At 37.9% G+C, this 18591-nt stretch overlaps 1 protein-coding gene across 3 annotated transcripts in view; it reads left to right on the forward strand.

Moving 5' to 3' along the window:
• Positions 1 to 18591, forward strand: part of poc1a (POC1 centriolar protein A) — a 43918-nt gene that overhangs the window by 882 nt on the left and 24445 nt on the right. The window contains exons 1-7 of one of the 3 annotated variants that reach the window (XM_012869362.3): positions 294 to 492; positions 5831 to 5915; positions 6040 to 6211; positions 6631 to 6810; positions 7686 to 7793; positions 8036 to 8151; positions 12018 to 12151. In XM_012869362.3, coding sequence (XP_012724816.2) covers positions 478 to 492; positions 5831 to 5915; positions 6040 to 6211; positions 6631 to 6810; positions 7686 to 7793; positions 8036 to 8151; positions 12018 to 12151 — 810 coding nt within the window. In that variant the 5' untranslated portion in view covers positions 294 to 477. Of the gene's footprint in view, positions 1 to 293; positions 493 to 3340; positions 3788 to 5830; positions 5916 to 6039; positions 6212 to 6630; positions 6811 to 7685; positions 7794 to 8035; positions 8152 to 12017; positions 12152 to 18591 lie in introns of those variants that run through there. The other 2 variants (XM_012869360.3, XM_021319905.2) reach the window with 2 other exon arrangements.

Genomic DNA, 18591 nt, shown 5'->3' on the forward strand with positions numbered 1-18591 from the left:
CAGCTTTTCACTAAAGGCCCATTTCTTCAGAAACTTTTATGCAGCACTGATGACCCCTGGTGGGCATAGTATGCCATTACATTGTAAATCAGCTTAAAAGTTTCATTTATTGCGTGGATGAAGTGATAAAAATATCCCTTTTACTTTTTAAAAAACAAATATATGTCATTCTCCTTATCCTACATAGAAAGTGGGATCAATGTTTAGACTTACAAGTATTTTAGTTAACGGCGTCCCCTTTAAGAGCTCAGACCAACGGCCTCAGCGCCCAATCGCGGCGCGTAAACTGAAAGTGTTGTTGTTAGCAACTGGCGGCTAGCTTTCGGCTTATGTTAGCAAACCGCTGAGCTAACGGTGTGAGATTTTGTTTTGATTAAATCTTGCTTATCTCGAGCGAATTAACGCCGAGTTAAACCTGACTCATAAAGAGACACAGGAACAAGCCGTACCCAGTGTGTTCCTTCAACATAAACAAAAATGACTTCTGCACTGGTGAGTTTAGCTGCTCTGCGCTTGTCACTAGAACCACGAAGGTGAAGTCAGTTTGATATCTGTAGTGTGATATAGTTGTTTTGGGCCAGAGGAGAGCTTGTTCAATATTCATGTTGCAGCCGGGTGTGCGCATCTTATTGTATTTATATTAAATTAGACAGTGGTTGGCATTTGTCAGTTGTCACAAATGTCCTCGTTTGATCTGTTTTGTGATACAGTAGGGCTAAATCTGTTAGACAACATCATTAAAAATATACAAGAAATCTGTAAAAATGCACGCGTGCCCAACAAAACTGCATCAAATATGCAGTAAATATTTCCAACTGATTTGTGATTATAGATTACTGTTGCAATAAAATGTGTAATTGAGTTGGTTAGAGGAATATTAATTCATGCATAAGTGTCTGTCAACACATACAGTATGTCTGAATTGATACACTGACATCTAAGGGTTTGGTAAGTAGAAAGATCGTCACCTGGTCCTTTAAACGTGTATTTAGATAATATTTAAAACTGATAGAGTTTAAGATAGTGAAATTTAATGTGTGGACTGATATTGCAGCTTGCGTTTATATTCTGACTCAAGCTTCTAAGTAAAATGTATGTCTCGAGCTATGCCCCCACTGTTTACACCTTAATCTGGTACATGTTCTCTGTTCATGTTCAGTTGCTTGGGAAAAAATAGGAAAAAGTGAAAACACAAAATGGCCCAAAGTGTTTTTTGAGCTTCATGAAACACTAGACCAGAGTTTGTATGCAATAGCAGCATCGCTATCCAATTAAATTAAATAGCCTTTTGTTCGCGTTTCGTTTTCACAATCTGGATCAGTGTCTCCAAAGTAGTGGCAAATGTATATATAATGTACTTGGATTCCAGATTTATCGACTGGTTGGTATGGTAGATATCTATCCAGACTATGATAAAAACTGGGATGAGAAATTTGAATCCCTGGACTTGTAGTTATGCGTTTGGGGAAGATGTAAATAGCATGATTGCATATGGTCTGTTAAGACATATAAAACATAGAAAACATTTCCTGGTGATCTTCCAGTCCATTTGTTGAGATTCCAGTCCATCGGATGAGAGGTGCTGCATGGTTGCAACTTCAAAGTATCAGTAATCACTGCTGAACATACTCTGTGTAAGCGTCACTCTGTTATTAGGCATTCTATTAGCAAAACTTGGCAGGAGTTTTCTTTCCCCGGCTTTGACCACTAAGGTCCAACATTGGTATACTTTAACTAGGCCTGAGCTGGTATACCAATGTTTAAAGAAAATAGTGAGATATAAAATCACTAGTTATATGTTATACTGTTGCTAATCAAAGTGCTGAAGGGATCGGGGCTTTTTCCTGCTGTATAAAACATAGAATAACGCACCACGGCCCCTCTTCCACTGGTTGCTGCTCACTGCCTTGCAGCTGGCTTCCAAAGAAGGCTCCCACAGATTTCCCTTGCTTCCTGAAAGCTAATTTGGTTTTGTCAAAACATGTAGTTGCAAGAACACGTGGAAAGAAACAGAGTGCCACCCACCAGGTTATGCTGTTGTTGGCTATATATAATCATCATGTCTGATAGCTGTCTGCTGGCTCTATTTGAACAGATTACCTGACTAATAACCGGCTATCAGCAGCTTATTTGATACTATAAAGAGTTGAAATGCAAAAAGGGATTATATGTAGTGCAATAATCATGTTTGTGCTAAAACTGCAACAAAATGTATTGAGTTTTCATTAAAAATGCTTCTCATATTTGTAAGTAAATATATGGTAATAACAATATTCTAACTGTAATAAACAGTATGTTGTAATATATGCAGCATTAGGGGTAACTGTAACTTTACTCAAGGTAATTACTATACAGGGACACATCTCATACCTGCCCATGCCTTTTTGTAAAACACCTTATCAGTTGTTGCTTAAAATGTTGTTTTATTGGACAATTGGCTCAGCTCAGGTTAATGAATGTGCTGAAAAATGGGTTTTTGTTAATTGTTGTTATTATTATTATTATTAAGCCTTTATTCATACAGGTAGTCTCACTGAGACACAAGTTGTCATTTACAAGACCTGTTTGCACATATTTAAAACCGAATGTACAATACATGCTGAAATATGGGGTCACAATCTTCAAAAAGCTAAATATTTCAGGGGGGGGGGGGGGAATTAATATTTAGGAGCAAGAGCAAGAAGCTTCTGACACTGTTGGAATATTATATAATATATAGCAACGACGTCCTGGGACGGTGGACTGTCACTGGTGTGTTTAGGTGACATGTAAGAGGACAAATACAGAGACAATAAACCAAGAATGGATTTCTAGATGAAAGTACCAATAAGAAAACTCTACACAGAGATGGCGTTGACCAACTAACTAAAGTATACAACGTGCAAAGAAGTGTGAGATGTTTGCAGCCAGTTATGAATCTCAGCACTCCATGATAGGCTGAATCTAATAAATAAAGGTAATTGTGTGTAGATATGAGCACATATAGTTGAACAATGAGCTTAGTTATGCAAACTTATTTTAATGTCATTGGCCAAAACTCTAAAGAATTTCATTCTGTGAAAAGATTTTATTTTATTTTTTTTAAAAATTTGTGTTGCATTAAAGTAAACCTATGTGTATCCCAAAGGGGTGCTGAGTCCAGGATGCTCACTGATCTGAAATATGGGCTACATATAGGTTATAAAATACTACATCAAAATGTACATGTTGAAAAATTAAACAAGATCTTTTCATAGAATTACACTGAGTAAATAAAAGTAGATGCAGAAGATATGAAACCAACTTTATAGTTTATTAACACGAGTGAAATCCATATTTAAAATCGTGAAAAAGATGCATTTATTTAAAAAAAAGGTTTCGTTTCACATGGCTCTAGGCTGAACAACATAGATCCACGCTGTGATAAATGTTCAGAAGTTTAAGAGTCTCAGCTCTCGACGCCGTATTTGTCGAAGTGTCTCATAATAACTCCCAGCTCCAGCTCCACGGTCCCCATCGTTTCGGTGTGCAGTCTGTATCTGTCCGCCCCGCTGTAGATCAGGTCCGGGTTGCGGAGCTGGGGGCCTCCGCCGACAAACATTTGCGCCAGCTGCTCCTGCCAGGAGCCGAGCGGCCTCCAGGTCACGCAGCTTATCCGGTGATGTCCCGGGCTGGAGGGGACGTGGCAGTAGCCGTAGCCGTACAGCTGGCAGCGGCCGAACGAGTCCTGGTGCCAGACCTGCAGGTGGAGCTTGGGCCAGCCTTGCAGTCCCTTGGTTGCGTAGAGCAGATCGACGGGGTGACTCCAGTAAGCCATGTCTCCGGTTTGAGGGATGTCCACCTGAGTCTGTCCCTCCTTTAGCCCGGAGAGGAGACGCCACGCTCCTCCCGTGTGAACTCCCCATTTGCAAAATAGACTATTCTGCGGAAACCCGCTGGCCCCGAGTATCTGCCCTATGATGTGAAGCTCCGCCATTTCACAACTTCCCGCTTTAACCAGAACATGCGGCTCTCCGACTCCTCTTAACGGCGAATGTAACGGCTAGCTGTGGCTCTGACCGTAAGGCTAAGCTAACGGCTAGCAGCAGCTCCGGCTAGCTATACAGAGCACGTCTCCTTGGTAACGTAGTCGGCTCGAGGGATTGTTTTACCCTCAGTACTGTCTGCAAGGCAACACTTCTTTGGGTCTGATTCAAATTCTTGGCCGCAAGTTAGACGCCTTATCTTTGTCTGGATTAAACAGATAATAATAGTTCGTATTTTAGTAAAAGTTTTCATGAAATCATAGATTAATTGACTGATCATGGGCTGTTGGTGATTATATAAATGGAGTAGGTCTACCCTACCAGACCAAGTTCAGGGCGTATCTTTTATATATAAACGTATTTCATTTTATGAAAAGTATTATTTGTCGATGGGTGGAAAATACACCACATGAGTCTATAAATTACCCTAAATCTCTATGACAGACAGACAGGTTTTGTTGTTATAAATTGTTGTCTCTTCTTAAAATAAGCAATTGTTTGAAACCTTGAATATCAATGTGAAACAGTGCCACACAGTAGAGTTTGTCCTTTCAAATTCAGATTTGGGTGAATTTCAAGGTGACTTGATAATCCCACATTGCAAATGTTTTAACTAACCGCGCTATGGTGTGGTTATAAAGTATGTATCTGTTACTTGATTATTTCATCTACATGTGACATTATACTCAGAAAGAACCTTCAATCAATTATGTTTGTCTTACAGTTTAAATGTCCATCTAGAAAACAAATGTCTAGCACGACCTTTTTCATGCAAGGTCTGTTTTAGTATATTTGGCACAGAAGCAATTAACAGTCGACATTTTACAACGTTTTATCGTTCGCCACTTCTTCGATAATCCAGTGCATACACAGTTCCCAAAATCTGAAAGGTCCTCTTCTTTATTAAAGTCCTAACCTCATTTTTAAACACACCAATAGCTTTGGTTTTCAGTTGGGTTTTTGTTTGTTTGTTGTTCTTCTGCTTTTAATGCAATCCAGCCCTACATACATGCACATGTTGCACACTTGTGGATCATCCTACTAAATTGCGTATTTAATTTAATCTGAGTAGACAAATTTGAATAACTATTCAGTATTGTTTCTTCTGATGATGACTTAATCCCTTGATCACTGCTAAAACACTTGAATTTCCTCACTGTGGAACAATAAAATATTGTTCTATTCTATTTTATCTTGTATCCTAGTATAAAGTGGGTTTTAGATGTTCTTGTTGACAGATTCCAGCGTGTCCGGGTGAATGCTTTCACGTCATGTAAGGTAGTTTCCTCCGCTGGTTCTCCTCAAGGCTATCTTCTCTTTGCTGTGTACTGATCTCACCATTCATTAGACAGGGTGACACATTCTGAAGTTTGACAATGATATGGTTATTGTCAGTCTGTTACATAAAATGCATGAAACTTTAAAACTTTTGTATGTAGTTAGATTACTTTTCTCGATGAACGAATGCTCATTTATGTCTGTTGTTTATTTTACGTTCAAAAGGTTCATGTTTGGACTTAGTTTAAAGTCTCATGAAGTGCTGTTTTAAAATGAACGCAGGTATATCTTTGGGGGTGAGATTAGCACACTACCCACGAGGAAGAAAGCTCAGTCTGTCCATGTTTCATCACTTTATTCACTCCATCAGATTTTATAATGTGTTTTAGGAATTTTGCTTCTAATATCACTCTTAATGCATTTTTCTTCTAAGTTTATGCTTGTAAATAATACCAAACAATTGTTTATCTTTAGATTCCTTTTGCGTTGATAGTTGGTGATTTAGATTTTTGTAGTTTACTGATTTCTCTGTTTCCCTCTCCATATAGTTGGATCCAACCCTAGAGAGACACTTTAAGGGTCATCGGCACACCGTGACGAGTGTCGACTTCAGCTGTAACAACAAACAGATTGGTAACTCCCCTATTCAATTTTTCAGGACTATTTTGCATTTCTTCTCTTTCTTGTCTCTTATTTTTCTGTGATATTTCGCTGGTGCCTTGCCAAATTCACTCAAGCGTGCCTCCCTGTCTCCCAGCCACAGGCTCTGTGGACTCCTGCGTGATGATCTGGAACATGAAGCCTCAGATGCGAGCGTATCGCTTTGATGGGCACAAGGAAGCTGTCACTTCCGTTCAGTTTTCTCCATCTGGCCACCTGGTGGCCTCCACCTCTAGAGACAAAACAGTGCGCCTCTGGGTGCCCAGCATGTAAGATTCAATGTAGCATCACGTTCTGTATTCGGTTACTCTTGTATTATTTTGTTCATCCTGAAACCACCACAGGGGACAATGCTGCTGATTGATTAAAACAAACAGAAATACAATATGAGTGTGACATTTTTAATAACGATATTTTTCATATGTTGTGAATTAGCTTTTACTGTACAGTCTCTTATTCTTACTTTTTGTTTTTGCACTTTTTTTTTTTTTTTTTTTACATTTGTGTGTATCTGCATGCATCCATTTGCCTTTTTCCACTTTTGCTGCTGGTACACCTAAATTCCCCCACTGTAGGTCAGGAAAGGATATCTCTATTCTGTTCTAGTTATTGCTCGTCTCCTGCTGTCAGGACGCATTACTGACCACCCTCTGACTGTACATTTGAGTGATGTGCTGTGTGTTTACAGGAAGGCAGAGTCAACAGTATTCAGGGCTCACACTGCCACCGTGCGCTGTGTTAACTTCTCCAGTGACGGGCAGACTCTGGTGACAGCCTCTGATGACAAGACCATCAAACTGTGGACGGTCCACAGGCAGAAGTTCCTCTTCTCTCTCAGCCAACACATGAACTGGGTCCGCTGTGCTAAGTATGACACAAATATTTACAATTTTGTGTAACCATGGAATATTCCACCCTTTAATAGATGGAGCTAGATATAATATTCTATTCAAATCATTTAATTAAACGTGTCATATGTAGGGCTGAACGATTTTGCAAAATAATATAATTGCAATTTTTTTTTTCCTAATATTGCGATTTAATGGTTTTTTTTTTCCAGTTTAATTTATCACGTCTTTTCAAACATATACAAACAACAAATCAATCTGTTTCCTCGCCGTGCGGATTAGTTGCTAAAAGACCCACAGCATCTAAACTCGGAGCAGAAATTATTGCGTTCTGCCTACTGTATTTCAACCAAAATTGCAATTTTGACTTTTCTCTGCATTAACTACAAGCAACAAAAATGTTCTCTAAAAAAAAAGATGTTTGTAAAGAAGGACTATTTAAAACAAGAACTTTTAATGTTTCTATTAATCAGAATATTATTGAAGAGAACAGCTTTTAATTGATTTGGACATCAACCCTTGTTGGACATAAAGTGCAACCAACAAGCAAGTCTATGTATTAAACTGATTGACCAGAACTTAATGCTATGGATGATTATATAAACTCTAAAACAAGTAAGAAAGTTAGATTATCTCACTGCTGCAACTGTCTTTCCTTCCATGTGGAGGCAAACCCACTTTAAACATTTTACCAACACCTAATGGACGTGTCTAATTCACTAATTGTTACATAGCCAAAAATTGCAGACCTCTGCGATTTGGAAATTGCGTTTTTTTAAATCGCGATTATATTGAAAATGCGATTAATTGTTCAGCCCTAGTCATATGTAGGTCTTTTGTTGTATCATCCGACCAGTTATTGAGGGGAAATTCTTAACTGAACTTTGTTTTCTAGGTTTTCTCCAGACGGGCGGTTGATAGTATCATCCAGTGACGATAAAACCATAAAACTGTGGGACAGGAACAGCAGAGAATGTATTCATTCCTTTTCTGAGCATGCTGGGTAAGGGCTTCAAACCGGAGTGATGAATCTGAGAAGCCTTGATTAAAAACAGACATTGGAACTGTGTTTGTAAAATGGGGTCAAATAACGATTTCATGGAACAGCTAAAAAAATAACATTGTTTTGGTGTAAATCTGTTTTAACCTAAAATGTTTTTTTATTGAGAAATTTAAAACGAGGATAGTCTTTCCCTTTGTATTTTCAACTGACGCTTTGATGTCTTTATTCCCCTTTCTTTTAAGTTATGCAAACTATGTCGACTTTCATCCCAGTGGGACATGCATTGCTGCAGCAAGTACTGACCACTCTGTTAAGGTCTGGGACATCAGATCCCACAAGATGCTTCAGCATTATCCAGGTAAAAACACCCCCCAGAGCCATCTTCTATTGCAGCAAAATGACAGTTTGCAATCAGCCACTACACGTTTTTTGCTTTATAAACTCTTTTTATGGAATAGCTTTTTTTCTCGTGCTTTGTTGTTTGTAATGTTTAATAGCTATCATGCTAGAATAAGTTATTTTAATTAAGTACATTTTAAAATGTATCTTGTCCCCACCACTCTTGCTGAGACATTTTCTTACCTAGATTTTGTGTGGACATAAGTACGCACATCTGTTCAAAAAATTTATCATATTAACCTTTAGAACTTGAAATACAATCCGCCATGGGTATTCAAAATGTTTTAGACGTGTCTCTGCTCCACCACACCTGAACCCAGTGGTTACATGACCGCCAGACAGATTTGTGAAAAAGTTTCCTATCTAAGGAAACCCAGCAGATTGCATCCAGTCTTGACAAGCAGCGTTCACTCCTCCTGAAAGAGCGTAGAGCCACAGGGACAGTCGTCTGTTTTGTCGATGGCTTTGCAGCAATCCCTCATACCGAGCATGCATGAAGTGACAGTGGAGAGGAAAACTGCCCTTTAACATGGAGGAAAACACAAAAAGCACAGAAGCACACATTGATCCAGGAATCCTTTCTATGTTAGAGAGGGTTATGGCAGATGATCTGCCTGCCAGACCAGGTGTACCTTCAGCTTCAAATAAACGCTAAATAAGCGACGGACAGAGAAAAGATTCAGTGACAGTAAATAGACAGTTTTTTTTCTTGACTGACCATGACTGGTGATCAGTCTGAAGGCAACTAAAAATGGAAACCTTTTACTGTTATTGAACGCATTATCCATATGCACAGACAGGTCGCACTGAATCACCTTTCAGTGTGGAAGTTTGATATTTTCTGAATTAAGTGTTGAAAAGACTTGGTGGAAGCACAAAGCTATAAAATCAAGTCGGTTGTTCGCTCATTCTGCTACAACGTGGCCTGAATGAATTTATTACAGTAACAATGTTCTGTCCCGTCATGTTTGTTAGGCAACATGCTGGATTAGGAAATGTTAGCATTTCTTTGGAAGTTTAGTTCTTTATTTTGAAATATTAGTGAAATCCAGTTTAACTGCAAAACTGCATAACACCGACTACTTTCTCACAAGGGCCTCTGGCTCTTATATAAATAAGTTTCATCTTTTTTATTTTTCTTTCTTACCACAAACAGGCTGCTTAAAGGTACATTCAGACCGAATGCGAAAAAGGTGAATTTTGTAATCGTCTGCCATTGGTCGGTTGACATTTCGCCGCACTCTTGCAAACAATTTGCGCTGACAACGGAGCCAGTTTTCTCCCAGCTCGCTTCACCGCATCATCAAATTGGAGGAGCGTCTATCCTCTTGTGAGTTCCTCCATGGATTTTACTGAGCAAGTAAAATCATACATTGTTCAATAGAAATCTAGCCTCATTGTACTGTCTAAATATGTAACATATAAAAAACATTTTAGCACCCTTAACATGACGCAAACTGACAGAAAAGTTCAGATTGCTGAACTCGAGCGAACTTTAGCTTTGCTCTGGTCACAGTTTAGCTTCGCTCTATCCGCCTAATTCATGCCGTTTTCATCGCTCTAAACACATCGTTCGCATCGCGGACCGTCGACTACTGATCGCACCTTTACGTAGGGATAACATGTAAATAACTCGCTCCGTTCGCCTTGTTTGCGTTCGGTGGGAACGTACCTTAAGACTTCTGTATAGTTTCAATAAACAAATAACTTGATATTTTGCATTTTTATATTTTCAAGGTAAAAAGCAAATAAAGTGTACAGTATATGTCAAGTCCTGCTAAGGAGACATTTCAGTTATCTATAGATACATTTGTCCCATAACCTGAACATTTTTATCATATTCAGGGGAAACAATCTGTAACTTTTGTTCACCTCTTTGTAAATAATTGATTTATTTTAAAATCAGTTTGATGTGTATTCAAAAGCAATATTTTGTTGTCATTTATATTTCTAAAATTTTTATCTGTGGGTGTGAGGCAAAATCTCTCTTCTCTGTATCTTTTCTGTGTTCATCTCATGATTAGATGGGTAGTGTCAGATTTTCTTGCTTATTATAAACTGAATGTTGTTGCTGTTTTTGTCAGGCTGGCAGTCCGACTGATTGCTGTAATCAGCCCTCCTAAATGGATTTCAGTTGGGAGATCTAATAATGGATAATCACATCTGCCTGTGGTGATCGAGCATGACGATAAACGCATTACTTCCCTTGCATCTTATTTCATTTCACATAATATATTTAGCGGTTTAGCTCGCTAAAAGCGACCGATTGTTTATCAGAACGTGTCGCAGCTAGTATTGGAAACTGGCTGAAATCATCCCGGTGAAGATTCTCAGTCATCCAGGTCATGGATTCAATGGTTCAATCTGCATGTCATCTAAGCCATTATAAGGCATTTGTTGGGCAGAACTATAAAGCTTGGAACTCCACACTACTCCAGACACTTCCAGAGAAAGCTTTCTGGATAGGAGACGAAACGTCTTCAGACTTTGGAAAAAAAAAAGTCCAGTTGTTTTGTTTTTTAACTTTTCTGGAATGGCTCTATCTATATAAGGTTTACCCTGTTGCTTTAGTAAAGTGTAGCTGTCGTTATTTAAGACGTGGAGTGTTAACAGCCAGCGATTCAAATGGTATAGCATTGACCTTAACGTGACTTGTTTTGGATTTACTGAATTAATTACTAAATTTCTGAATTGTTAAACTTTGTTTTGTTTTCTTAGATGACAAAAAAAATGCCACCATTCTCTTTCTCTCTGCCATCATTTAACTTCAGCTAGAACTCTCAGGATGTCTTGGCGTTGTTCGTCCAGCAGAGGGACCCATAGCTTTTGAGTATTTTCTTCTTATTGTTTGTGAGGAGGAGACATTTAAAAGACAGAAGAGCTCATTTTAATTCAGCAGGAGTTCTAATTGTTCTCTGAGGCTTGACATTACAGTGTGTCTATAGGAACGATATGAAGCTTTTCTTCCCAAACATTGGCTGGAGCACTGGGATGCACTGCAGTGGATGTACTAATATCTGATCTCCTGAACTGTTGCTGTGGAATACCTGACCTTATCTTTGAAGATGGCACGTCTAGTTTAAATCTGAAGATGCACTGCAAGAATATTTAGGAATGACAATAAGCGTGAGCACCAAATATGTTATCAAATTAATACGCTGCTGATTAGCGTTTTTCCCCTCCTTTTGATGTATATTGTTCTCTTTGGGATACAGGTTTAGATTTTTGTGAAGATAATCCTTTATTGGTTCATCTTTTTTCAATCCTCTAGTGCAGTGATTCTTGACATCCATGTTCAAGTTTTCTAATCTTGAAAAATGTAAACTGCATAGACCCAACTATTCATCCACTCGTTTCCCCTCTAGTCACCTGGAGCCTCAAAATAATGATGCATAATTGCTGAGCGCGGTACTGCAGGATTATTTGACAAAATACATTTTCCATTGCATGATGACTTCCTCTTAAAATGGTACCCTTCGTTCTCACTTTCATACTAAGAATGGGCTGTTGGGTGGAAAAAAGAAATGATAGGAACGTGCAAAACGTATTAAACAGTAGATATTTACCTCAGCTGGTTATATCCTGTTCTGTAAGCTTGGGAAGGTTCAGCACTGCTCTTTAAAGTGGCTCATTGATTTAACCACACAGATTGAAGTCTGACAAAAAATTTGAGATTATTATCGTCACGCTTTTTACTCTACAAATCGTACATCTTCAAGAAGATGAAGATGAACGAGCTATTCGGGAAGAATTTTAAATAAAAGAACTGCCGTGAATGTGCACCCGAGTCCTGCTGTAAGATCTGTGTCGTTTTGTCTTTTCCAGTCCACAGTGGCGCTGTGAACGGTTTGTCTTTCCATCCTGCTGGTAATTACCTAATCACTGCATCCAGCGATTCCACTGCGAAAATACTGGACCTGGTGGAGGGGAAGCTGCTGTATACCCTGCATGGACACCAGGTAGACGAACACAAACGCACCCTCTACACGTCTATCCCGCTGGCCTAGTCGTTCAGTTTACCTGCTCACGACCTGGACAGGTCGTGAGCAGGATAGACGTGCATTCCTGAGAAGAAACACAGGAAGGGTTATGTTGGCGTGAACCGTTACGTGTGTTTGACATCTCCGATATGTATGTCTAACTCTGCTTAGGTCCGTATGCGCTTGATTGTGTGCGTATGATGCCTTTTTTTGTACTTGTTGTATTTTAGTACTGGCCTGGCAAGCAAGGCAGCCCACTCAGGATGACTCATCTCATGGTTGTTGGAAGGAAACAGAGCCGTTTCTGCCCCCGTTTCTCCGGATCCTCTCTCTTCCTTCTCCATCTTTTCTTTTTTTTTCTTTTTTTGTTGAGTTTTCAAACAGCAGGACGACTCTCTTTCTTTCTCTCTTTTCCGCCCTCGTAGTGACCCTAATTTTCCTTTTGAAGCTTCTGCCTCTTTCTGTCCCACATCTGATGCCCTCACACTTTTGGCTGCCTGGAGTAGCTGGCCGGACGGCACGCTGACTGTGTCTGTTTGTTTGAACAGCTGATGGACTGGCTTGCTGGCTGGTTGTGGAAATCGGTGGCTTGCCAGTACCACATGTGGTCCATCTGTTTATCTATCTCCCCGCACACTTTGCCCATCTTTCATTCTGCCTTTTTTTTTTTTTTGTCTTCGTCACCTGTGTTTCTCTGCAATCTTCATCTTTTGTCGAGATGAAGAAAGAGCGTTTTTTTTTTTTGTTGTTCTCTCATCCCACCTCCAGATTTGTCATCTCCTGTACTTTGTCTCACTTTCTGTTGTTCTATTTGGCTCCGCGGTGACACCCCCAATCTGTTGGTGCTGGGACCACTCAGAGCGCTAATTGTCTCTCCTGTTGCAGATCGAGAGATGGGAGAGACCCCCATCTGTTCGGCGTGGGTGTCTAGGTTAATGTTTATGTCTGGATGCGTGTGTTTTGCTGTGTGTACGTGTAGGCCTGCGTGCCTGTACTTCATATGAAAACATGCAAGGGATTTTCTGTTGGATCTGAGCAGTGTGTTGCTTACCCAGGCTCAGGAGTATTGTTACCTGGCGAGAGTGGAAGTGAGCTAATTAAAACCTATTTAGTATCTCTGCTTCATTATAAACAACGTTTTCTAAAAATCTAGCTTTAGATTTAAAAAAAAAAAAAAAAAAAAACACGTGTAACAGATGGGGCTATAATGACACCTCACTAGTTTAAAAACAGCACAATATTTCTCGTCCAAGTAAAGCAAAGTTTTCAGAGTGCCATCCGTGTGCTGGTAGCATGTGACTTTATCCGGGAAAGTCAGATGTCGTGCTGCCTGTGATATGTCTTAAAAGTTGGAGCTTAAAATGATTTCACACACTCAAATACTGTGAGCTTTTTGGTGCTAGGTTTTAAAGAACGTTTAGCATTATTGTCTATTAAATCATTTGTGTGCTCGTTTGTTCATTGTTAGGTTTATTTGTTGAGAAATCCTGTCGTGGCGTTAAGTTAATTATTGTGATGTAGTTCTGGATAAGGATTTCAGGTGTCGTTATGCTGTGAGAAAACTACAATGCCCATAATGCAACACAGCAAACTGCACTCTTGGATGCCTGACATTCAGCATTCCCAGCAAATCCCTGAGATAATTCTGGGTTTAAGACTTTTGTGCTGTCACTTCTTTAGGGGATGAGAATAAAAATACTCTTGAAAGATTTATACAACCATCTCTTCAGTTATGGTGAAGCGTGTGTTTAACAAGGATTGTCTTAAAAACAGGGATTTTATCAGTTGCCTGAAGCCCTCTGTCAATAACTATTATAAAGGTTATTTAAAAAAGGAGTTGAGGTTTTTTAATCTTGGTTTAGAAGCCCTGAAGTCAAATCTCAGAGTTGAAAACCACCAACGTAAGTTGATAAAGTGGTATTAATTAGTTGTAGTTATTAAGCATGAGGTTGTGTGCTTTAAGCAGGACATCTGTTTTGTGGTATTGGTGAGCTACGTACATTTTTTAAACTATTATTAATGGACATAACGTCAGTCATATTTTCACAATCTCTCCAAAATCCCTTTGAAAGACAACATTTTTACCTCTCCATAAAGTTGACAGTTACACTGAAAGAAGAAAAGTATAGTTCTATGTTTTTCTCAGAATGAATATTTATAAATGGAAAATGTCTTCCTCTTTTGTAAAAACAGTCTGTATACGTATTTTAAAAAAAAATGCATTTCCCTTTTTTATATATTTATTTAAAGATGATTCTGATGCTGAAAATAACAGGCTTTCAAACATTACAATATCATACAACTTTATTTGTAAAGCATTTTCAAAACAACACCGTTCACCAAAGTGTTGAACACCAACAAAAACAATAAAACACAAAAATACCCTTAACCGGTTCTAGCAAGCATTAATACAATACATAGATTACCATCCCATAAAACAATAGAACAATAAAATAAAAATAAAAATCATAAAAACCAACATGTCAAACTGAGTTAAAAGCCAAGGAGGAAAAAAATAGTTTTTAAGAGAAATTTTGACAACAGCAAGTCAGTCCGCTTGTCTGTGGCAGCTTATTTCACAGTATGGGGGGTGGCGCCTGAAAACGCTCACTCCCCTCTCTACTTCCTCTTTGGCTTCGGGTCAACCGACAATGATTGATCTGCCGACCCGAGTGAGAGGAGGGAGCGTACATTTGAATCAGGTCAGACAGGTACAGAGGGCCAAGACCATGTAAACATTTAAAAACAAATGAAAGAACTTTAAAATCAATCCAGAAATGCAGCGGAAGCCATTGTAGAAATGCCAAAACAGTGTGAAATGCTCCCATTTCTTGGTATCAGTTAATACTTTAACTGTTAAGTTAATTTGTTTAACAGATAAATCAGTACAAGGTGTATTTCCAAGAAGCATCGTTACAACAAACAAATAATTTACCAAACACAAGTTTATTTACTTTTTGTGCTATGCAGGATAGACTTTTGCCCCAAATCTGTTATACGGCTTGGTGACCAAAATGCTGAAGCTCAGATGGGGTCAGTCATGAGAGAGAAAAGTGAAGAAGATGGGGTTCAATAGCAGTTGACATGTCATTACAATATTAACAGCAATTCAATGTTTTTGATTTATTTGTAGTAATGTACAACTGCTCTTAAAACAAAGCATGAGATCTAGGGCTGGGCGATGTAGGAAAAAAAGGATATCGATAAAATAGAAATCATATTGATTGATATCGATAATTATCAACAAATTCAAAACATATAGTTTAAGTGCAGCTCTGGCCGTTTTTTGCTATTGCTTAGCAACAGCATGAATTCAAACTCAACCTTATATTCAACAAACTTTTAACCAAAACTGCAAGTTTTTATTAAAAAAAAAACCCGAAAAAGAACGTGTGATCTCCAAAATCTTAGAAGGGGGCGGAGTGTTCCTGAGTCTGTGTTTGTGATTGGTTGGGAGGAAGTAATGACTGTAGTATTAACCTACATGGCTAGAATGCAAAAGGAAGGAAAACTATTATTCTATTGAACTTTTTATCAACCCTTCTTTTCTATCGTCAATATACGTCTATCGATTGATATATATTGTTATTGAATTATCGTCCAGCCCTAGTGAGATCTAAGGATCCTGTATTATGTTTGTGAACTTCAAATAGGCGTTAGCACCTTAGAATAAGACAAGCATAAAACTGCAACACTTGGACCAGTCAGACCAACTGGATCACTTTTACCAATTACAGCCTTTTTTCAATGTTTTGTACTGTTTTATTTTATTTTCCATCTTGTGTGTTGCTATATTGTTGGAGCTCTAGTAACCTATTATAAACCCTTTTGAAAAAATAAGACTCAATAACATGTGTAGAAATATATATATATATATATATATATATATATATATATATATATATATATATATATATATATATATATATATATATATATATATATATATATATATATAAAAGAGGGATGGCATCATTTTCACTTGAAAATCAGAAAGTGCAGACTTTTTGTTTTTGGCCCTCTTGGTCTGAAAATATCTTTTGCCTTGTGTGATTCAGACCTTTAGGGTTTAGATACAATGATGTCTTATTATTTGGGAAGTGGGAGGTCGACTCAGTGCTGTAAATATATATAGCTCTCCTTCAAAACAAGGATTTATAAGAAACAATTCTTAAGGTTAACTCTCAATAAGTAGACCCACTGTAAAGCCATGGGTTCATGGAGTCAGTGTGTGAGGAACAAATTACAATATGCAACTGGTGCTGCAACACACTTTTGTATCTGCAGTGCAGTTTATAATTAAGCTGAGACTATTAAACACAAGACTCCAGGTAACAATTGACAAACTTCAGACTCCAACCGATTTGGGATTTTCTAGAAATAACAGAACACAAAGAGTATGCACTTTTTATGTTTATCCTTCTTTTTTTTTTAACCGGACCACATGGGCTCTGTCTGGTTTTTGTAAAACTCGCTCTTGTATCAGAAGATAAAATGGGCCATTTAGGTTTGAGTGTGTGTGTGTGTGTGTGTGTGTGTGTGTGTGTGTGTGTGTGTGTGTGTGTGTGTGTGTGTGTGTGTGTCAGCCTGGCAGCACGCATTAGTCAGAGCGGAGACAGAACATGCTGTCTGTCAGACCGTCGCGTTGCCATAGCGCTGCTGTCTGCTTCTCTCAGGTGCTTCTGGGAAACCATCCTAATGCCAAACCAACCTGTCTGGGTGCCAGCCGTGGGACAGAGCTCCTTCTTATTATTTTCCCTCCCAACAGCCTCCATGTTCGTCTCTTTTTCCGTCTTTTTTTATTTTCTTTGAATGCAAAGTGGTTTGGGAAGTGGAGAAACAACAAAGTGTGTGATTTCTTAGTCTTAGAGCTGCTTTTTCACGTTTCTGTACATTCATAGCAAGCTGAGGTCCTGACATCTCAAAGGATCCTGTTGGTTTTTGTTGTTTTTTTATCGTATCTGACCTAAACACACAGACTAACACTAGTCGGTGTTTTCGGTTGATTTTATTAATAGCTCAACTGTAAACCTCCCCACCGACCCGTCCTCTAAACACCCACATGCACACATAAATACGCCCACTCTGGAGCTTCTGTTCTCATCTCTTTTCTTATTTTGCTCAGCATGGAATAAAGCAATTTGTGTGTAAAACAGTTTCTGCATTTAAACTGGATTTAAGGAAAGTGAGATACTTGGATAACTGTGGGGCACACTGAAATGTAAACTCTTAATTATCACCAATCTTATATTTTCAATCATTCTTAGCCTTTTTGTGTTTTCTGTACTGTAGTAAACCATGGTCATTAGCACATTAATTATTTCTCTACTCTTAACAGTTATATACAGGTGAATCTCCTGATAGTGTTTCCTGGCAAAACAAATGTGTCCAATTAAAAAGTCAAGTTTTTCAAAGTCATTGTGTGTGTGGGGGCTGGAAAAGTGAATGAGCTTAAAAACATGAATAATATCTTGTTTTAGTTGTCAGGTTTTTGTTACTGGGTAAATTGATTAAATGTTTCTAATTAGGTTGTAAAATTTCATTTATTAGAGAAATTCCACTCATTAATATTTCCACTCATTCCACTCATTAATATTTCATTAATAATTTTGATTAATCTACTGACTAATATTTTGCTTATATTCCCCAAACTAGGTTATTTATATATATTTTTGTAATCTTCGGCTTTTATTGCATACCACAAACAATTAATGAATTAAAAATGTATTTGACTCATAACTTGCTACATTGTTCAAACCTTTACAATTAGAGCATTTAACATGCGCCCTGAACTTCAAAATGTCATATTTTGAATAGAGCTGCCGTTTTTCTTAATGGATTTATTTAAGTTTTAGCATAATCAAAATGATAAATTCTACTGCAAAAATATTTTTTTAAATAAACTTTCATTGCATGCCGCTAAATAAATGTAAATATAGATTTACACTTTAAGGTGTGAAATATGTGTATAAAGTGCCATCTTCAGCATGTCAAAAATATAAAAACAAGCCCTTATCATTCATGTACTTTATAATAACATAAAATAGAATTATCAGAATCCGAAATACGATGAGACTGAACAGAAAATAAAGTAAATACTCATCATGCAGCACTAAATAGAAAAAAATATTTTCCTTAGGAGTTGTACATGCAATAAACAATATTATTTGTAAATGTTGCATAATAATATGATTTGTGATAAATAAAAAAATAATTAAATGTTGTCTTTCGCCTTTGGGTTGATAGCAAATATAGACCTCAGATAATGAGAAGTCCATCCAGTGACAGGGGAAAAAATAAAATTTATTATTTCAATCTCAACAATATTGTTTTATTTGAAAAGGTTGCTTCTGGCATGTAGCTAAGGACATTGGTTTTTAAATTTTCCAAAACCTAACACACAATTCCCTTAAGCATTG

Source organism: Fundulus heteroclitus, chromosome 20 (genome assembly GCF_011125445.2).
Source record: "Fundulus heteroclitus isolate FHET01 chromosome 20, MU-UCD_Fhet_4.1, whole genome shotgun sequence".
NCBI classification, from domain to species: Eukaryota; Metazoa; Chordata; class Actinopteri; order Cyprinodontiformes; family Fundulidae; genus Fundulus; species Fundulus heteroclitus.